The sequence below is a fragment of the Primulina tabacum genome, chromosome 2 (genome assembly GCF_025594145.1).
Source record: "Primulina tabacum isolate GXHZ01 chromosome 2, ASM2559414v2, whole genome shotgun sequence".
Taxonomy (NCBI): Eukaryota; Viridiplantae; Streptophyta; class Magnoliopsida; order Lamiales; family Gesneriaceae; genus Primulina; species Primulina tabacum.
In genome coordinates, this window is record NC_134551.1 from 31,055,008 (window position 1) to 31,072,439 (window position 17,432).

Sequence of the window (17,432 nt, forward strand, 5' to 3'; positions counted from 1 at the left end):
TTCTTCCCATCACCTGCAAATCATTACAGAGATGTGAGCCACATCCGGTATCCAATACCCAAGAAGTAGAGTTAATATTTACTTCGATATAGAACATACCGTTTCCAGAACTCTTCTGGGCCAGATATTCCTTGCAATTCCGCCTCCAATGTCCAGGCTTCTTGCAGTGATGACAAACATCACTAGTCTTGTCAGCCTTAACTGGTGTGGCTGCCACAACGGGATTCGGAGATTGCCTCAAAAAGGGCACGTTCTTCTTGGGACGTTGGAAAGAACGCTTCTTTCCCTTCCCATGTGGATCAATCTTCGTACCAGATGAAGAACTCACATAAAGAACCAACTTCTCTTTCTTGATGGTTGATTCAAACGTAACAAGCATATTCACCAACTCCTCAAGGGTCGGCTCCATCTTGTTCATGTTGAAGTTCATCACAAAAGGATCAAATGAGCTAGGCAATGATAACAGCAACACGTCGGTGGTCAACTCCGAAGGCAAGATCAGATCCATGCCAACGAGCTTGTCCACGAGCCCAATCAACTTCAGGCCATGCTCATGGACCAAAGCCCCATCTCGCATGCGCAAAGTGATCAGCTCCTTGACGGTAGCATGCCTAAGAGGCCGTGTTTGCACACCAAAGAGCTCCTTGAGATGCAAATGAATGTCAGCAGCACTCTTTGCATCCTCAAAACGCCTCTGCAGCTCATCATTCATAGAAGTCAGCATATAACACCTGGCTATCAAGTCATGGTCACACCATTCCTTGTAAGTCTGCAAATCCTCAGGAGTGCAGTCAGTCGGAGCCTCAATAGGGGGCGACTCAGTCAGTGTATATGCTACCCTTTCCGAATTCAAGACGATTTTCAGGTTTCTTAGCCAAGTGAGGTAATTAGGTCCATTTAATATGTGTTTGTCGAGTATTACGGATATCGGATTACGAATCGAAGACATTGTCAATTTGTACTGAAAAGTAAAAACAGATAAATGTTGATGACTCTTTTAAAATATTTAGTAAGATATGAAGTTTGGACTTTTACTTCATAAATATTTGCTCACTGTTTTGACATTTTCACTACCTTCTAGTGAAAACGGGAAACTCCTTTCCTCAGTAGGTACGTAAGGTCCAATTAGCGAATTATGATCCCGAATAATATCAGCCAATCACAATTCCTAAAAGGTAGTTTCCAATTGCATCACAACGCAACCCTCTACGTAAACTTTTGTCTCACGTTTGATTAGGACCCAATAATATGACGTCGTTCATCTTCACGTGTCAAGCCTTACCCATCGATGTTGAACCTTAATGGACGGTCGCCATGAGTTCCCTCAATAATATATGCCGAAATCATGGGAGTTCCACGTAGTTCACATCACCATGTTAATGGATGTCACAGCTTTCCGGCACCCCGAGCTCCCCCAATAATATGAGCCGAGCCCCGAGTACGGGTAGCGTTCATCATGCACCCATTGTCGATGGAAGACAAGGAAATTATAAACAAATTTATAATTCCCCTTTTTGGGCTTGGTATTATTAGTTTTGAATCTTATTCAAAATGAGGGTTTTTAATTTTGAAAGGTCTCATCATTAATTTTATTTAAAAGCTCGTCATGTTTGATCGTATGTTTGCTGGATTCATGCAACTTTGTTATTATCATAATAATAACGCACATACTCATTATTTATAATATATCATGCATATATTATAAACAGTAAACAAAGCAAGGATGATCAACCGCCCCAATACTATTGGACCGTGTGAGCTAAACACGGGCCTAGGTCCAATCCTAGGGAAATGCACGGGATGCAAATGCAACTATTACATAAGCTTCCAATATTTACATGTCTTCGATCTTCATAATCATCATGTCCACCATCTTCCAATCTTGATCATCCACTATAGTAATATTTACAAATAAATATCCATGGCAAATAGGGATACATCTCATGGGGGTGGGAACGAGCCATAAACCAAGCCCACTTTATAAATTGATAATTATTACAATCATTCAACACAAAATATCCTAGCATACACCTAGCAAATTGGGCTTGGGCTTTTGATCATCCTTCATGCACAATATCACATATCATACACCATCAATTAATTATCACAATAATTAATTGATCCAATATTATATATCTTGATCCAATCACTAACCGCCACGATTATAAACTAAATTAACAAAGTATACAAACACCTTTGTCTACTTTTAAATTAATTTATTTATAATCGAATTTCTTGTAAATCACCATTTACTATAAATATTTAAAGTCCAACTTAAAATATTTATTTCATGAGAAAATATTTGCAACTTTTGTAATTTTAAACTTAAGGGCCCAAAAACTTTTTTTCACCAAAAACATTTTGGCTCATTTAAAATTCACAAATTGTGGGGGCCCGTGCTCCTGATTAACGTTTAATGACCAAACAACAAGGATTCTTTAATGTAAACAGCGTAAGCGATTAAAAATTTTGCTTTTGGGTCAATAGAAATTTCGGCATGACCTCCCCGTAAGTATGACATCCCAAAAATTTCCAAGCAACACACAACATTTATATACTCGAAATAAAGTCATAACAGCAATTCACAAACCTATAGCCGCACTGGCCAGGACTAATGCATATATAGCCGACAAGGCTCAATCACACAACTAGTAATCCAAACCTCATAAAATAATAGTACAGCTACACAGAGCATTCCCTGGCAAAAGTATGACTCAATGATAGAATATCTGGGAACTCGCAACAACAATCCAACTACTGGGCAACGCTAACTGACGCTCCACCAGACGCGTCAAATCCTCCTGGATAATCTGCTATAGCATCAAAAACAACCATAGCATAAACAAAAAAGACGGGTCAGGCCCCAGTACGACGAACCAGTAAAATTATGACAATTATAACTGACGTGAAATAAAATCAAGTAAAATGCAATGAAATGCAATGCAATGCGTGTCGGTAACAATGAAATAACGGATACCAAAACGGAGTCCAATAAAACGCATCAGCAACAGGAACAGTGGCCACCCGTGCCAGGAATGCAGCAACGTAATATCATGCCGCCGCTCATCCATGCACGTAGCATCGAGGGTCCGGTAGCGACCCGGTCAGTCCTCGAGCAGTCATCAGGAGAGTGCTAATCCTATCACTCGTTCCATCGATAAGATGTCAGGAGTGATCTATCCTATCACTCGCTCCATAGATGACGCAACATCTCAACAGATCAGCAATGATAGCAATCAACGGAGTCAAGGCTCGAAATCCTATGTATAAACTCAAATAAATACATGAATGCAATCACGTATTCACAGAAACACATAAAGCACGCCACAACTCATTACAAAGTACTTAACGTAATCCACATCACTAAAGACGTCATAATAAAACAGTTCATACGTACCTCAAGTGAATCCTTAATTTACCACAAAATATCTTAAGGAGTTCTCGCACAATCCAATCCTGTGGCAATTAATACATTTCATATCAAGTTCCATTTATTTTTCTATTATTTGACAATTTACCCTAAAATTCCAAAAATTCTTAATTTAAGCTTTAAAATTTCTAAAACTCATCGCAAAGTCAAATATAGTGATTTATTTAACTTAAATCTCTCAATACCGGACAACTTGAAATTTCGAAAATCCGATCATATCGACTCTGAAATTTTTCGATATTTACTAGGAATTTCCAAAATGTTCATTTTTTATTTCTAATGCTATAAATACATCCCAATAACGATTTAACATTTCACAAATCATAAATTCCCAAATTAATAGACTAAATTCCAAATATTATCAAAATAAATTTCGAAAATTAGCTTAATACCTCCAATCGGTTCCGATATAGCACCTACAATCAATAATCCAATATATATTAATTATTGGAATTCGAATTATTCAAAATACCCAAAATTTCGAAACCCTAAAATCCGAATTTTTACCTCAAACGCTTCAAATTTCGAGTACAACTATACAATAAGTTGTCCAAGCTCGAAATAACACAAAATCAAGACCAAAGAGAAAAATTCGAACGAGCCAAGGTTCACGGGTTCGAACGGGATCGCGATAAAACCTTGCAAAATGGGTATCACTGGATAGCTCTCGTCATGGGCTTTCCGAATATATATTTACTGTAATTTTTCGGCGACCGGAGCGGCTAAAATCGAAGGATGAAATTTCGAAATATGTTGAAGAAAGAAATAAGGTTCGGCGATGCAGTATACAGGGAGAGAGAAACTTCTGTTTCTTTCTTTTTTTGTTTATATTATGATTATTATTATTATTTAACCTTAAATTTTAGGCTGGGCTTGGGTGTACAGGCTGTGCTCTCACATTCTCCCCTACTAATAAAAGATTTCGTCCTCGAAATCTAGCATACAGAACATTTATACAAAATTGATTTATAAACATTTACCACTGATAGTACATAGGGAAATCAGAATACATGGAATAATTTATTACATTTTCAAACAAATGAGGCCAATCCTGACGCATCTTAGCCTTTAATTCTCATTTAGCTTCTTCTCTCCCATGTCTACTCCATTGCACCATAACCAGTGGTGTCGTCTTATTCCTAAGTTGTTTTTCTTTACGTTCAAGAATTTGCAATGGATGCTCAACATAGCTAAGGGAACTATCCAACTCCACCTCATCAGTCCTCAAGACATGAGAAGGATCCGGCTCGTATTTTCGCATCATAGATACATGAAACACATCATGTATCGCAGACAAACTCTGTGGTAAGTCCAAACGATAAGCTAATGTGCCAATCCTCTCAACAATCGCATATGGACCAATATAACGCGGAGCTAGTTTTCCTTTGCATCTTCTAAAGGCCTACGCCTTTTATTAGCATAACTGACTTGACGATCCTGAGCTGCTTTCATTCTTTTTCTGATCATTTCAACCTTTTCTTTCATTTCTTGTATAAATTCTGGTATTGACATCTGTCTTTCTCCTACATCTTCCCAGCATATCGGAGATCTACACTTTCTATCATATAAGGCTTCAAATGGTACCATTCCGATGGTTGCTTGGAAGCTATTATTGTAAGAGAATTCAACAAGTGACAATGATTCCTGCCAACCACCACTAAAATCCATCACGACTGCTCACAACATATCCTCGAGTGTCTGAATGGTCCTTTCTGACTGACCATCTGTCTGTGGGTGATATGCAGTGCTCATTGCCAACGTTGAACCTTATGCTGATAGCAAACTACCCCAAAACTTTGAAGCAAACCTGGGATCACGATCCGATACTATGGTTACAGGCACACCATGCAATCTCACTACATGATCAATGTACATTTTTGCCATTTTCTTATAAGTAAAAGTACGATCATAAGGAATAAAATGGGCTGATTTAGATAATCTATCCACAATCACCCAAATCGCATCACAACCACGATTAGAACGAGGTAGATGTGTTACAAAATCCATAGCAATGTGCTCCCAATTCCACTGTGGCACTTCAAGACTATGTAACATACCACTATGTCTCATTCTCTCAACTTTAACCTGTTGACACGTCAAACATCTAGCCACAAAGTCAGAAATCTCTTTCTCATACCTTCCCACCAGTAATGAGATTTCAAAATATGATACATCTTTCTGATTCCAGGATGAACACTATGTCGACTACAATGAGCTTCTCGGAATATAGATTCTTTCAAATCTATCAAATTCGGAACCACAAGTCTACCATTATAGCGAAGACATCCATCTGAAGCAACACTGAACTTGTCTGATTGACCTGTCTAAGTCAATTCTTTCAATCTAAGAACATGCAGATCAGTTCTCTGTGCTGCTTTGATTTTAAAAACAATCTGTGGCTCAACTTGAATAGATGAAACTATAAAGTAGTCGCCCTTAGATTGATAAGTCCATCCTGTAGTTCCCAAATGCTCATGAACCTTTGAAATAGTCAAAGATGCCAACATTTTAGGCTGAACCTTTCTGCTCAAAGCAACTGCAACTTGATTCATTCGCCCTGGCTGGTACTGAATCTCACAATCAAAGTCCTTAAGCGATTCCAACCATCGACGTTGTCTCATATTCAAGTCAGACTGTGTGAAAAGATACTTCAGACTCTTGTGATCAGAATAAATCACAAATTGTTCTCCATACAGATAATGACGCCATATCTTCAATGCAAACACAATGGCAGCTAACTCCAAATCATGAACTGGATATCGAGTCTCATGTGGCTTCAACTGACGAGATGCATATGCAATCACTCGCCCATTTTGCATCAAAACACAACCCAGTCCATTTAGAGAAGCATCTCTGCAAACAACAAATCCACATGAGCCTGAAGGCAAGGCTAGCACTGGAGCTGTGGTTAACTTTTCTTTCAAAGTCCGGAAACTAGACTCACATTCTGCAGTCCACACAAAACGTCGATCTTTCTGCGTTAACTGGGTCATAGGCCTAGCTATTTAAGAAAATCCCTCAATAAAACGACTATAATACCCAGCTAATCCCAAAAAGCTGCGAATTTCGGAAACATTTGTTTGCTTAAGCCAATTGATAACGGCTTCAACTTTACTAGGATCAACAGATACTCCTCGTGTTGATATAACATGGCCTAAAAATAATACTATGTCCATCCAAAACTCACACTTAGAAAATTTGGCATACAACCGCTCTTCTCTGAGTGTCTGAAGGACTAGTGTCAAAAGTTCTTTGTGTTCTTTCTGTGACTTGGAATAAATCAAGATGTCATCAATGAAAACGATAACAAATTTATCTATGAATTCCCGGAATACACGATTCATTAGGTCCATAAAAACCGCTGGAGCATTAGTCAAACCAAACGGCACAACTAGGAATTCATAGTGTCCATAACGTGTACGAAATGCTGTCTTAGGAACATCTTCCTCTCGGACTCTCAGCTGATGGTATCCGGAACGAAGATCAATCTTGGAATACACAGAAGTACCATGCAATTGATCAAACAAGTCGTCAATACGCGGCAGAGGATACTTATTCTTCACAGTAGCCCGGTTCAACTGCCGATAATCGACGCACATTCTCATCGTTCCGTCTTTCTTCTTTACGAACAATACTGGAGCTCCCCAAGGTGACATACTGGGTCTGATATAGCATTTTTCCAGTAAATCTTGAAGTTGTTCTTTTAGTTCTTTCAACTCTGTCGGAGCTAAACGATATGGTGCTCTAGAAATAGGATTTGTTCCTGGCATCAATTCAATGCTAAGATCTATTTCCCTTTGAGGTGGAAAACCTGGAATCTCATCAGGAAATACATCTGGAAAATTATTGACAATGGGAATGTCGGAAACTGTCAATCGTTCTTCCCGTGTTGCATCAAGAGCATAGATAAAAAAATCCTTCATTGCCGATTGACAACAACCTGAACATTTTCATTGCTGATACTAACGGAATGCGAGACTGTGAATCATAACCGTAAAAGTTCCATTTGCTGCAATAATACGGTCTTAATCTGACAATTCCATGGAAACAGTCCATAGTAGCTCGATAATTCGTCAATATATCCATACCGAGGATACAATCGAAATCAGACATGGCTAACTTGATTAGATTAGTTATCATAATATTATCCTAAAATCTAATTACACAATTTATGAATATCTCACGAGACATCAAGTATACACCGGCAGGAGTAGCCACAGACACAGTATCCAACAACGGAATAGTAGCAATCTCATGCTCATCAACAAATGCAGCAGATAAAAATGAATGAGATGCTCCAGTGTCTATCAATATATGCGCATGATAATCGAAAACATAGCGAATACCTGCAATCACTCCACCTGGTGCATCCTGAGCCTGGTCCTGAGTCAATGCATGTACTCGAGCCTGCTGCGGCACCGGATATTGCTGCTGAGGAGGACCTCGAGGTGGTGGATAACCAGACTGCTGAAATGACTGTGCAGGAGCATACGGCCTGAAAGCTGGTCCTCGGGGAACCTTTCCAGACTGTTGTTGCTGAAATTGCTGTCTTTGGGCATTGGGGCACACTTTAGCAAAATGCCCAACTTGACCACATATATAGCAAGACCCCTGGACTCCTATACACTGTGAACTAAAATGTCTTCAACCACAGTGGTCACAGTACACAGCATTCGAAGACCCAACAACACTGCTCCCACTGGTACTGTCTGAACTGGAAGAGCTGGATTGAGATTTCTTCTTAAATTGTTTACCTTTTGCCCTGAATCTTTGTTGCTTCGGTTGCTGGGATGACTGTTGAGGCTGATAAGGAGATAAACCCGCTGGCATCGGCATATGACTTCCAGATCCTTGAGAAGTAGAAGCTAGAACTGGAATTGGCCGTGATTCTCCTCTAAGCAGACTAGCCTCTATCTTCTTCGCCATTTCTACAGCTTGTACATATGTATTAGGCGATCCAGTCATCACCACAGTATGAATAGTCCCTTGTAACCCATGCAGGAAACGGGAAAGTTTGGACTGATCGTTTCTTGCAACATGTGGCACATATGGCAAAAGACCAGAAAATTGAGAGGCATATTCAACAACCGTTTTATTTCCCTGCACCAATTGGTTGAACTCTTCTTCCTTGGCATAATAATAAGAAGGAGGTGCATATTCTTGGGTAAACTGAGCACAGAATACTTCCCAAGTAATGATTTCTCCAGATGTTTTCAGTGCTTCCTCTGCAGCTTCCCACCATAGTTGTGCTCGATCTTTTAACTGATAGATTGCCAGCTTCAGTCTGACACATTCGGTATATTCGAGAAAATTAAATAGATGGTTTACGCTTTTCAACCATCCGGATGCTTTTTCGCCATTTTAAGTGCCAAAGAATTTGGGAGGACGTAATTCTTGAAATTGAGAAATTATTAACTGCATCCCACCAACTTTCTGAGTCAACTGCTCGACTTCTTGATTCACTTCTTCCTCCACGTTTCTAGCAGTCTGGGCTACAGGATGACCACGTCTACCCCTGACAATGTCTTCAAGTCCTCGGACATTCTGGGCTTCTGACTCCAGGACAACTTCTTTTCCCTTTTTTCCTCTTCCTCCAGGTACCATTCTATAAGACACAAGGATTTAACCAAGGCAAAATAACTTAATAAGCACAAAAGAACCAAAGGAAAGCTAAAACTTACTCTCGTAGCTAGTTATTAAACTAAGTTCAAAATCTAATCAACATTGCTAACTCAGGCTAATTCAAATAAATCACAGCACATAGTTCAAACAAGAGCAAATAGTCAAACACATACACAATCATTTTATTTGTGTCTAGACTCAAGTGCCCTAGACTCTAATTCGAGCATATCCCAGTTACGCTCTGATACCAACTGTGGGGGCCCGTGCTCCTGATTAACGTTTAATGACCAAACAACCAGGATTCTTTAATGTAAACAGCGTAAGCGATTAAAAATTTTGCTTTTGGGTCAATAGAAATTTCGGCATGACCTCCATGTAAGTATGACATCCCAAAAATTTCTAAGCAACACACAACATTTATATACTCGAAATAAAGTCATAACAGCAATTCACAAACCTATAGCCGCACTGGCCAGGACTAATGCATACATAGCCGATAAGGCTCAATCACACAACTAGTAATCCAAAACCTCATAAAATAATAGTACAACTACACAGGGCATTCACTGGCAAAAGTATGACTCAATGATAGAATATCCGGGAACTCGCAACAACAATCCAACTACTGGGCACCGCTACCTGACGCTCCACCAGACGCGTCAAATCCTCCTGGATAATCTGCTATGGCATCAAAAACAACCATAGCATAAACAGAAAAGACGGGTCAGGCCCCAGTACGACGAACCAGTAAAATTATGACAATTATAACTGACGTGAAATAAAATCAAGTAAAATGCAATGAAATGCAATGCAATGCGTGTCGGTAACAATGAAATAACGGATACCAAAACGGATTCCAATAAAACGCATCAGCAACAGGAACAGTGGCCACCCGTGCCAGGAATGCAGCAACGTAATATCATGCCGCCACTCATCCATGCACGTAGCATCGAGGGTCCGGTAACGACCCGGTCAGTCCTCGAGCAGTCATCAGGAGAGTGCTAATCCTATCACTCGTTCCATCGATAAGATGTCAGGAGTGATCTATCCTATCACTCGCTCCATAGATGACGCAAAATCTCAACAGATCAGCAACGATAGCAATCAACGGAGTCAAGGCTCGAAATGCTATGTATAAACTCAAATAAATACATAAATGCAATCACGTATTCATAGAAGCACATAAAGCACGCCATAACTCATTACAAAGTAATTAACGTCATTCCACATCACTATAGACGTCATAATAAAACAGTTCATACGTACCTCAACTGAATCCTTAATTTACCACAAAATATCTTAAGGAGTTCTCGCACAATCCAATCCTGTGGCAATTAATACATTTCATATCAAGTTCCATTTATTTTTCTATTATTTGACAATTTACCCTAAAATTCCAAAAATTCTTAATTTAAGCTTTAAAATTTCTAAAACTCATCGCAAAGTCAAATATAGTGATTTATTTAACATAAATCTCTCAATACCGGACAACTTGAAATTTCAAAAATTTGATCAGATCGACTCTGAAATTTTTCGATATTTACTAGGAATTTCCAAAATGTTCATTTTTTATTTCTAATGCTATAAATACATCCCAATAACGATTTAACATTTCACAAATCATAAATTTTCAAATTAATAGACTAAATTCGAAATATTATTTAAATAAATTTCGAAAATTAGCTTAATACCTCCAATCGGCTCCGATATAGCACCTACAATCAATAATCCAATATATATTAATTATTGGAATTCGAATTATTCAAAATACCCAAAATTTCAAAACCCTAAAATCCGAATTTTTTCCTCAAACGCTTCAAATTTCGAGTACAACTATACAATCAGTTGTCCAAGCTCAAAATAACAAGAAATCAAGACAAAAGAGAAAAATTCGAACGAGCCAAGGTTCACGGGTTCGAACAGGATCGCGATAAAACCTTGCAAAATGGGTATCACTGGATAGCTCTCGTCATGGGCTTTCCGAATATATATTTACTGTAGTTTTTCGGCGACCAGAGCGGCTAAAATCGAAGGATGAAATTTCGAAATATGTTGAAGAAAGAAATAAGGTTCGGCGATGCAGTATACGGGGAGAGAGAAACTTCTGTTTCTTTCTTTTTTTGTTTATATTATGATTATTATTATTATTATTATTATTTAACCTTAAATTTTGGGCTGGGCTTGGGTGTACAGGCTGTGCTCTCACACAAATATATTAACCATCTAATGGCCCAACAACATCAAGGCCCATGACACTTTGATTATCCAAAACACTTTTGAAAACCCTAGTCGTCATCGCCATCGTTGGAGCTCCGTCGCCGGATTCCAGCCAACTTACCAAAATTTTTTTTTTTTATTTTTATTAAAAATTCGGGCTGCCCTAGCTGCCCAAAATGGGCAGCCCCTCGGGCAGCCCAAGCTGCTAGAAATGGGCAGCAACTTGCTGCCCAAAATTCCCCCGAAACCGGCCTTGATTCGATGCAAAATTTTGTTCTCATGCGGTTAGAAATCGATCTCAACATAATATCTTGTAAATGCTACACAAAATCGTAACCATAGCTCGGATACCAGTTGAAAGGTGATCGGTTACGGTGACTGGAAGCGCAACGGAAGTTTAAAAATCGAATTTTTCATGAGGAAATTTTCGGCCACCTCATTGTTTGTGTAGCAAATACAACAAACACCAAAAACATACATAGGGTGTTTTAGAATTTACCTATCAATCACAAGGATTGATGTATGGCTCCAACTAAGGTGTAAACACCTTAGCTCTTCAATGATAGAAACTATCTTCAAGCTTCCTTTGAGCACTCCTTGCTCAACTATTAAGCCCACCACCAACTAGGTAGATCCACTCTTAATTTGCACTAGAAAATTAAGAGGATTTTTCAAGGAGAAGAATATTTCTTCCCTCAACACTTGAAGAAGAAAAGAAGAGGAAAAACTTGAAGAGAAAATCCCACAAAATTCGGCCATGCTTGTGGGGAGGGAGGAGTGAATGAGTTGTCTTGGTTTGTGAAAAAGTAGGGACCAACTTTTGCATGCCAAGCCTTGGTAACCCAAAAAGTAGTCTCCAACTCTTCACCTCCTATTCATGCATATATTATATGGTTTTTAACAAATTAAAACCCATGGACTTAATTTAATTATCTCAAACATTTTTGAGATTAATTAAAAATTACTTATATTTACTCAAGTCCACTAGTTCAATAATTTATTTAAATTGAGCTCTACAAGACTCAATATGATTTAATTAATTCAACACTTGAATTAATTTAATTATTTGGACTCTACTAGGTCCACTAGTGTTTAATTAATTCAACACTTGAATTAATTTAATTTAGTTCATAATAATGTTTATGAAAATCACAATTTTCAAATACATTATTCACTTGGCAAACTTTTAATTTAGGAACACTTCCATAAATTAAAATTTACATTTCTCTCATAGAAGTCATACTTCTATTTTTCTTTACGCTTATAAACTCATTTAAAAGCCGTTCAACACATTGAACTATTTTCTCCTTTATAGAAGTCATACTTCTAATTTTTTTCTTACGCTTATAAACTCTTTTGTAAGCCGTTCAACACATTGAACTATTTCTCTTCTCAACGGGATCTAGAAAGCTAGTACTTGTGTGGCCCTCAATGGTTCATTGATACAACTAGCTGTGGGTTCACATCTTCATGTGATTCGGACTAAACATGTCCTTATTTGAGCATACCCCAATTGCTCCATTCTTACTTATCAACACTTTGATAACAAGAACGTCAGAACTCAAGTCTGATAGTACCCAACCAATCATGTTAAACGCCTAGCAGCATCGCTTACATGATTCCCTAGGTATCAAATGTTAGTGCCTGCAAGAACCATTCAATTATGGTTAGCGTACAGTACGGTCCCTTCAACACATATATCCCGACCGATTCAACAACCATTGGTTTATCGAGAGTTGTCAATGAATCGATACTATGTGTCATGTCGTAGTTGCAACGATGGTGTAATCTATGAAACCCCTTTCATAATTACCACCATACTCTGATCAGAGATTTCAACCTACATACACATGATAACACATAGGATATCCATACCCGAAGGTAATCGGTGAATCCTCTACTACAATGCATCGACTCCTATATGTTTCGACAGAACACCCAACCTTGCCACCTGATGACCTCATGAGAGTCGGTAAACAAGTCAAAGTGTAATTTTAGCACATAGAGTCTCAAATGTTGTCCCGGGTCATAAGGACTAATGGTGTACAACCATAAACCAGGACTTTTCCACTTGATAAATGAGAACCACTTGGAAAGTCCTTTCTGGAGGGTTGTTCAGTGCACTCTACCAGGAGCACCTATCTGCATGCTCGGACATCACAATGTCCTCTACCAATGAAACATGGTACTCACATCGCAGATACTAGTCTCGAACTCTAGCGGCCTATATCCTTCTTAGCGGCGGCTGAATCGACTAGGAACTGTTTAGAATATACAATATTTTAAATATGAGTTTCATGATACTCATCATATGAGCATCTCATATTCTTTCTACTATATGTATATTCAAGGGCTTTATCTTTGCAACTAGCATGGGTATACAGATAAAGATTTGCCAAAACAATAATTTCAAATATTATTAAAATAAAGATTGCTTATACATAGAGTTTCATTGTGAACACTCGGCCAACACTTGGCTCGACGGGCACCTACTCTAACACCAACACCATGGACCCAGTCCCATGCACACGAGAAATCGCGATCACATGCTAGCATGCCAAGAACTCCAACCCACAGTCACTACTCCTCACTCACGCTCGATCGGTCTCATGGATTGCACCAGCAGCATTCGAGCCTCTCTCAGCCACGACTCAGACCCCAAATGGTCTGGTCCAGGTGCTAGAGTGACCCTTGCACCACCGGCCACATCCAGATCACGCGATCTCACTCAAACCCTCACAAAACGTGGCACCACTACTCGGCCCTTCAAGCTACAGCCCCAGCAACGTTTCTAATCCACAAGACCATATTTTACAACCATGTTCAGTGTCTTAACAGTAAATAACAGTAGCTCCTTACAAAGCATACAAGAAAGCGTGAGTAGTTTATCCAAAGATTCAAAAACAAAAGTAAAAACATAAAATCTTTATGTACAAGGCTGGATCGAGACTTTCACACCCAATAAAACATACAAGAGCATGTATATGACGTAAACGATGCAAAAAAAAGAGTATGGAGCCTTGCCTGAATTTCTTTGCAAGAAAATTGAAGTGGCCGAGACTTTAATGGTACAAAATCCGAGAGAAAATGCTGGTGGAGAGGGAGGTGTCGGCTAGTGCAATAGTGATTACGTTTAGGGTTAATTAGTTGCTAATTAAATAGATAACAATAAGCTAATGAGACCTAAATTTCTAATGAAAAGTTTTAAAAAGAGTTTTAAGCCCAATAAGTTTAAAAGTAGGCCCATTAAATCCAAAAAAATTCCCGAAAAATATTTTGTGTTGGAAAGTTTTTGAAAATATTAGCCGAACCCTCAAAAAGTCCCCTAATTCGATAAAATTTACGCACCGCTGAAAATATGCTCTGGCACGTATAAATACCCAACAAAGCCCATTTTTTGAAAAAATCCTTAATTAATAAAAAATTTATCATGTGATAAAAATAATTTTCCTAATATTTCTACGGTCTCCGTTCGTCGTTCGGGCGCGAAATACATCAAGAAACCCTAATGTATGAACTTTAAAAATTTCGTGACATAAATTCTACCATGCAATAATTATTCATAAAATGCATGAAAATAATTAAACACATAATTTAAAATAAAACCCTAGATTGCATGCATTCAGGTTATGTGAATTACATTCATTAACCTTACTGAAAGGGATCGATTAAGGTGCCCGAAAGCGCAACGGAAGTTTCAAAGATTTGTTTTTCAACAAGAAAACCGAGCACCCTAATTCTATAATGTGTAGCAAATACGAAAAACACAAAATGTCATACATAGGGTGTTTTAAAGAAATATACCTATCAATCTTGAAAGATTGATTATGGCTCCAACTTAGTTGTCAAACAACTAAGCTCTTCAAAGGCAAGACCCTCTACAAGCTTCCCTTGTTCTTGAATCTTTACTTCAAAATTAGGTCCACCACCAACAAGCTAAATCCACTCTAATTTTGCATTAGAAAAATTAGAGCATTTTTCTTTGAGAAGTGTAAGAATTCCTCAACAATTGAAGAACAAAAATTAAGGAGAATTCTACTTGAATTTTCATCCAAGTGCCTTGGAGGAGAGAGAGTGGAGTGTTTTTCTTGGTGTATGAAAAAGTAAAAGTGAGCATGTGCATGCCATGCCTTGGATGTTGAAAAAGTAGCCTCCCAACTCTTCATCTCCCATGCATGCATTTCTATTTAGGTTTATAACAATTATAAAGCCCATGGACTTTTATTTAAATGTCTCAAACACATTTGAGACCATTTAACCTTTACATGATTTTACACAAGCCCACTAGTTTAATAATTATTTCTAATTGGGCTCTACAAGGTTCAAATGTTATTTAATTAATCAAAAACTTGAATTAATTTAATTATTTGGACTCTACTAGGTCCACTAGTGGTTAATTAATTCAACACTTGAATTAATTTAATTTAGTCCATAATAATGTATATGAAAATCACAATTTTCAAATACATTACTCGTTTGACCAACTTTTAATTTAGGAACACTTCCTTGAATTAAAAGTTACATTCTCCTTATAGAAGTCATACTTCTATTTTTATTTACGCTTATAAACTCCTTTGTAAGCCGTTCAACACATTGAACTATTTTACTTCTCAACGGGATCTAGAAAGTTAGCACCTGTGTGACCCTCAATGGTTCATTGATACAACTAGTCGTGGGTTCACATCTCTATGTGATTCGGACTAAACATGTCATTATTCGAGCATACCCCAATTGCTCCATTCTTAATTATCAACTCTTTGATAACAAGAACGTCAGAACTCAAGTCTGATAGTACCCAACCAATCATGTTAAACGTCTAGCAGCATCGCTTACATGATTCTCTAGGTATCAAATGATAGTGCCTGCAAGAACCATTCAATTATGGTTAGCGTACAGTACGGTCCTTTCAACTCATATATCCGACCGATTCGACAACCATTGGTATATCGAGAGTTGTCAATGAATCGATACTATGTGTTATGTTGTAGTTGCATCGATGGTTTAATCTATGAAACCCCTTTCATAATTACCACCATATTCTAATCAGAGATTTCGTACTACATACACATAGGATATCCATACCCGAAGATAAGCGGTGAATCCCTGACTACAATGCATTGACTCCTATATGTTTCGACAAAACACCCAACCTTGCCACCTGATGACCCCTTAAGAGTCGGTAAATAAGTCAAAGTGTAATGCTAGCACATAGAGTCTCAATGTTATCCCAGATCATAAGGACTAATGGTGTACAACAATAAACTAGGACGTTTCCACTCGATAATTGAGAAAACATTGGAAAGTCCTTTATGGAGGGTTGTTCAGTGCACTCTACCAGGAGCACCTATCTGCATGCTCGGACATCACAATGTCCCCTACCAATGAAACATGGTACTCACATCGCAGATACTAGTTTCGAACTCGAGCGGCCTATATCCTTCTTAGCGGCGGCTGAATCGACTAGGAACTGTTTAGAATATACAGTATTCCAAATATGAGTTTCATGATACTCATCATATGAGCATCTTATATTCTTTCTACTATTTGTATATTCAAGGGCTTTATCTATGCAACTAGCATGGGAGATCCGGACTTAGAAGTAGAATTGGTTTCATCACTTGATGTAGTTGTTGAACCTTAGTTTGATATGAATGTATGTTGTACAAGACTTGTACTTTACTGTTGATATGTATATCAGATTGATTATCTTATGTTCCGCATTTATGTATTTAAAAAAAAATAAAAAATTTAGACACAGATTAATTAATTGATCCTAATAATGATTAAGAAGAAGAATTAGGTTCGGGTCCCCACAGGAAGTGAGCATATGGTATGCAAACTTTAGATATCTATTTATGGTCTAAGGTAGGCATCTAAGAGCTGGAAACTCTGATTCGATAGTACGATCAAAGAGTTTGGCTTTACTAAGAATCCTGAGGAACCCTGTGTGTATAAGAAGGTCAGTGGGAGTGCTGTGACATTCATTGTGCTTTATTTTGATGACATTCTACTAATTAGGAATGATGTAGGGATGTTGCAATCAACTAAAATATGGTTAGCGAGTAAGTTATCGATGCAGGACTTGGGTGAAACATCTTTTGTATTGGGAATACAGATCTATAGAGATAGATCAAGAAGATTGCTTGGTCTCACCCAGTCCACA

At 38.1% G+C, this 17,432-nt stretch overlaps 2 protein-coding genes across 2 annotated transcripts; both read right to left on the reverse strand.

Annotated features, from left to right (window-relative positions):
- Window positions 1-4,505: 4,505 nt before the first annotated feature.
- LOC142537626 (uncharacterized) lies at window positions 4,506-5,098 on the reverse strand. Its single transcript, XM_075643126.1, has 2 exons — window positions 4,859-5,098; window positions 4,506-4,730 (listed from the first exon to the last, which is right to left on the reverse strand). The coding sequence occupies exons 1-2, from the start codon at window positions 5,096-5,098 to the stop codon at window positions 4,506-4,508; spliced, it is 465 nt and encodes a 154-aa protein (XP_075499241.1).
- A 99-nt stretch (window positions 5,099-5,197) lies between these two features.
- LOC142537627 (uncharacterized) lies at window positions 5,198-9,034 on the reverse strand. Its single transcript, XM_075643127.1, has 6 exons — window positions 8,847-9,034; window positions 8,083-8,714; window positions 7,777-7,998; window positions 7,242-7,370; window positions 6,470-6,584; window positions 5,198-5,567 (listed from the first exon to the last, which is right to left on the reverse strand). Exons 1-6 carry the CDS (start codon window positions 9,032-9,034, stop codon window positions 5,198-5,200), a joined length of 1,656 nt encoding a protein of 551 aa, XP_075499242.1.
- Window positions 9,035-17,432: the final 8,398 nt, after the last annotated feature.

Excerpts from the sequence above, each read along its gene's own strand:
- LOC142537626 (XM_075643126.1), bottom strand. The coding sequence starts at position 5,098 with ATGGATTTTAGTGGTGGTTGGCAGGAATCATTGTCACTTGTTGAATTC. Across the intron at positions 4,731-4,858 it reads AAGCAGCTCAGGATCGTCAA|AGTTTGTCTGCGATACATGA; the intron begins GTCAGTTATGCT and ends GACTTACCACAG.
- LOC142537627 (XM_075643127.1), bottom strand. The coding sequence starts at position 9,034 with ATGGTACCTGGAGGAAGAGGAAAAAAGGGAAAAGAAGTTGTCCTGGAG. Across the intron at positions 7,371-7,776 it reads ACCAGGTGGAGTGATTGCAG|GTTGTTGTCAATCGGCAATG; the intron begins GTATTCGCTATG and ends GAAAATGTTCAG. Across the intron at positions 6,585-7,241 it reads ATTTCCTGATGAGATTCCAG|GCCATGTTATATCAACACGA; the intron begins GTTTTCCACCTC and ends TATTATTTTTAG.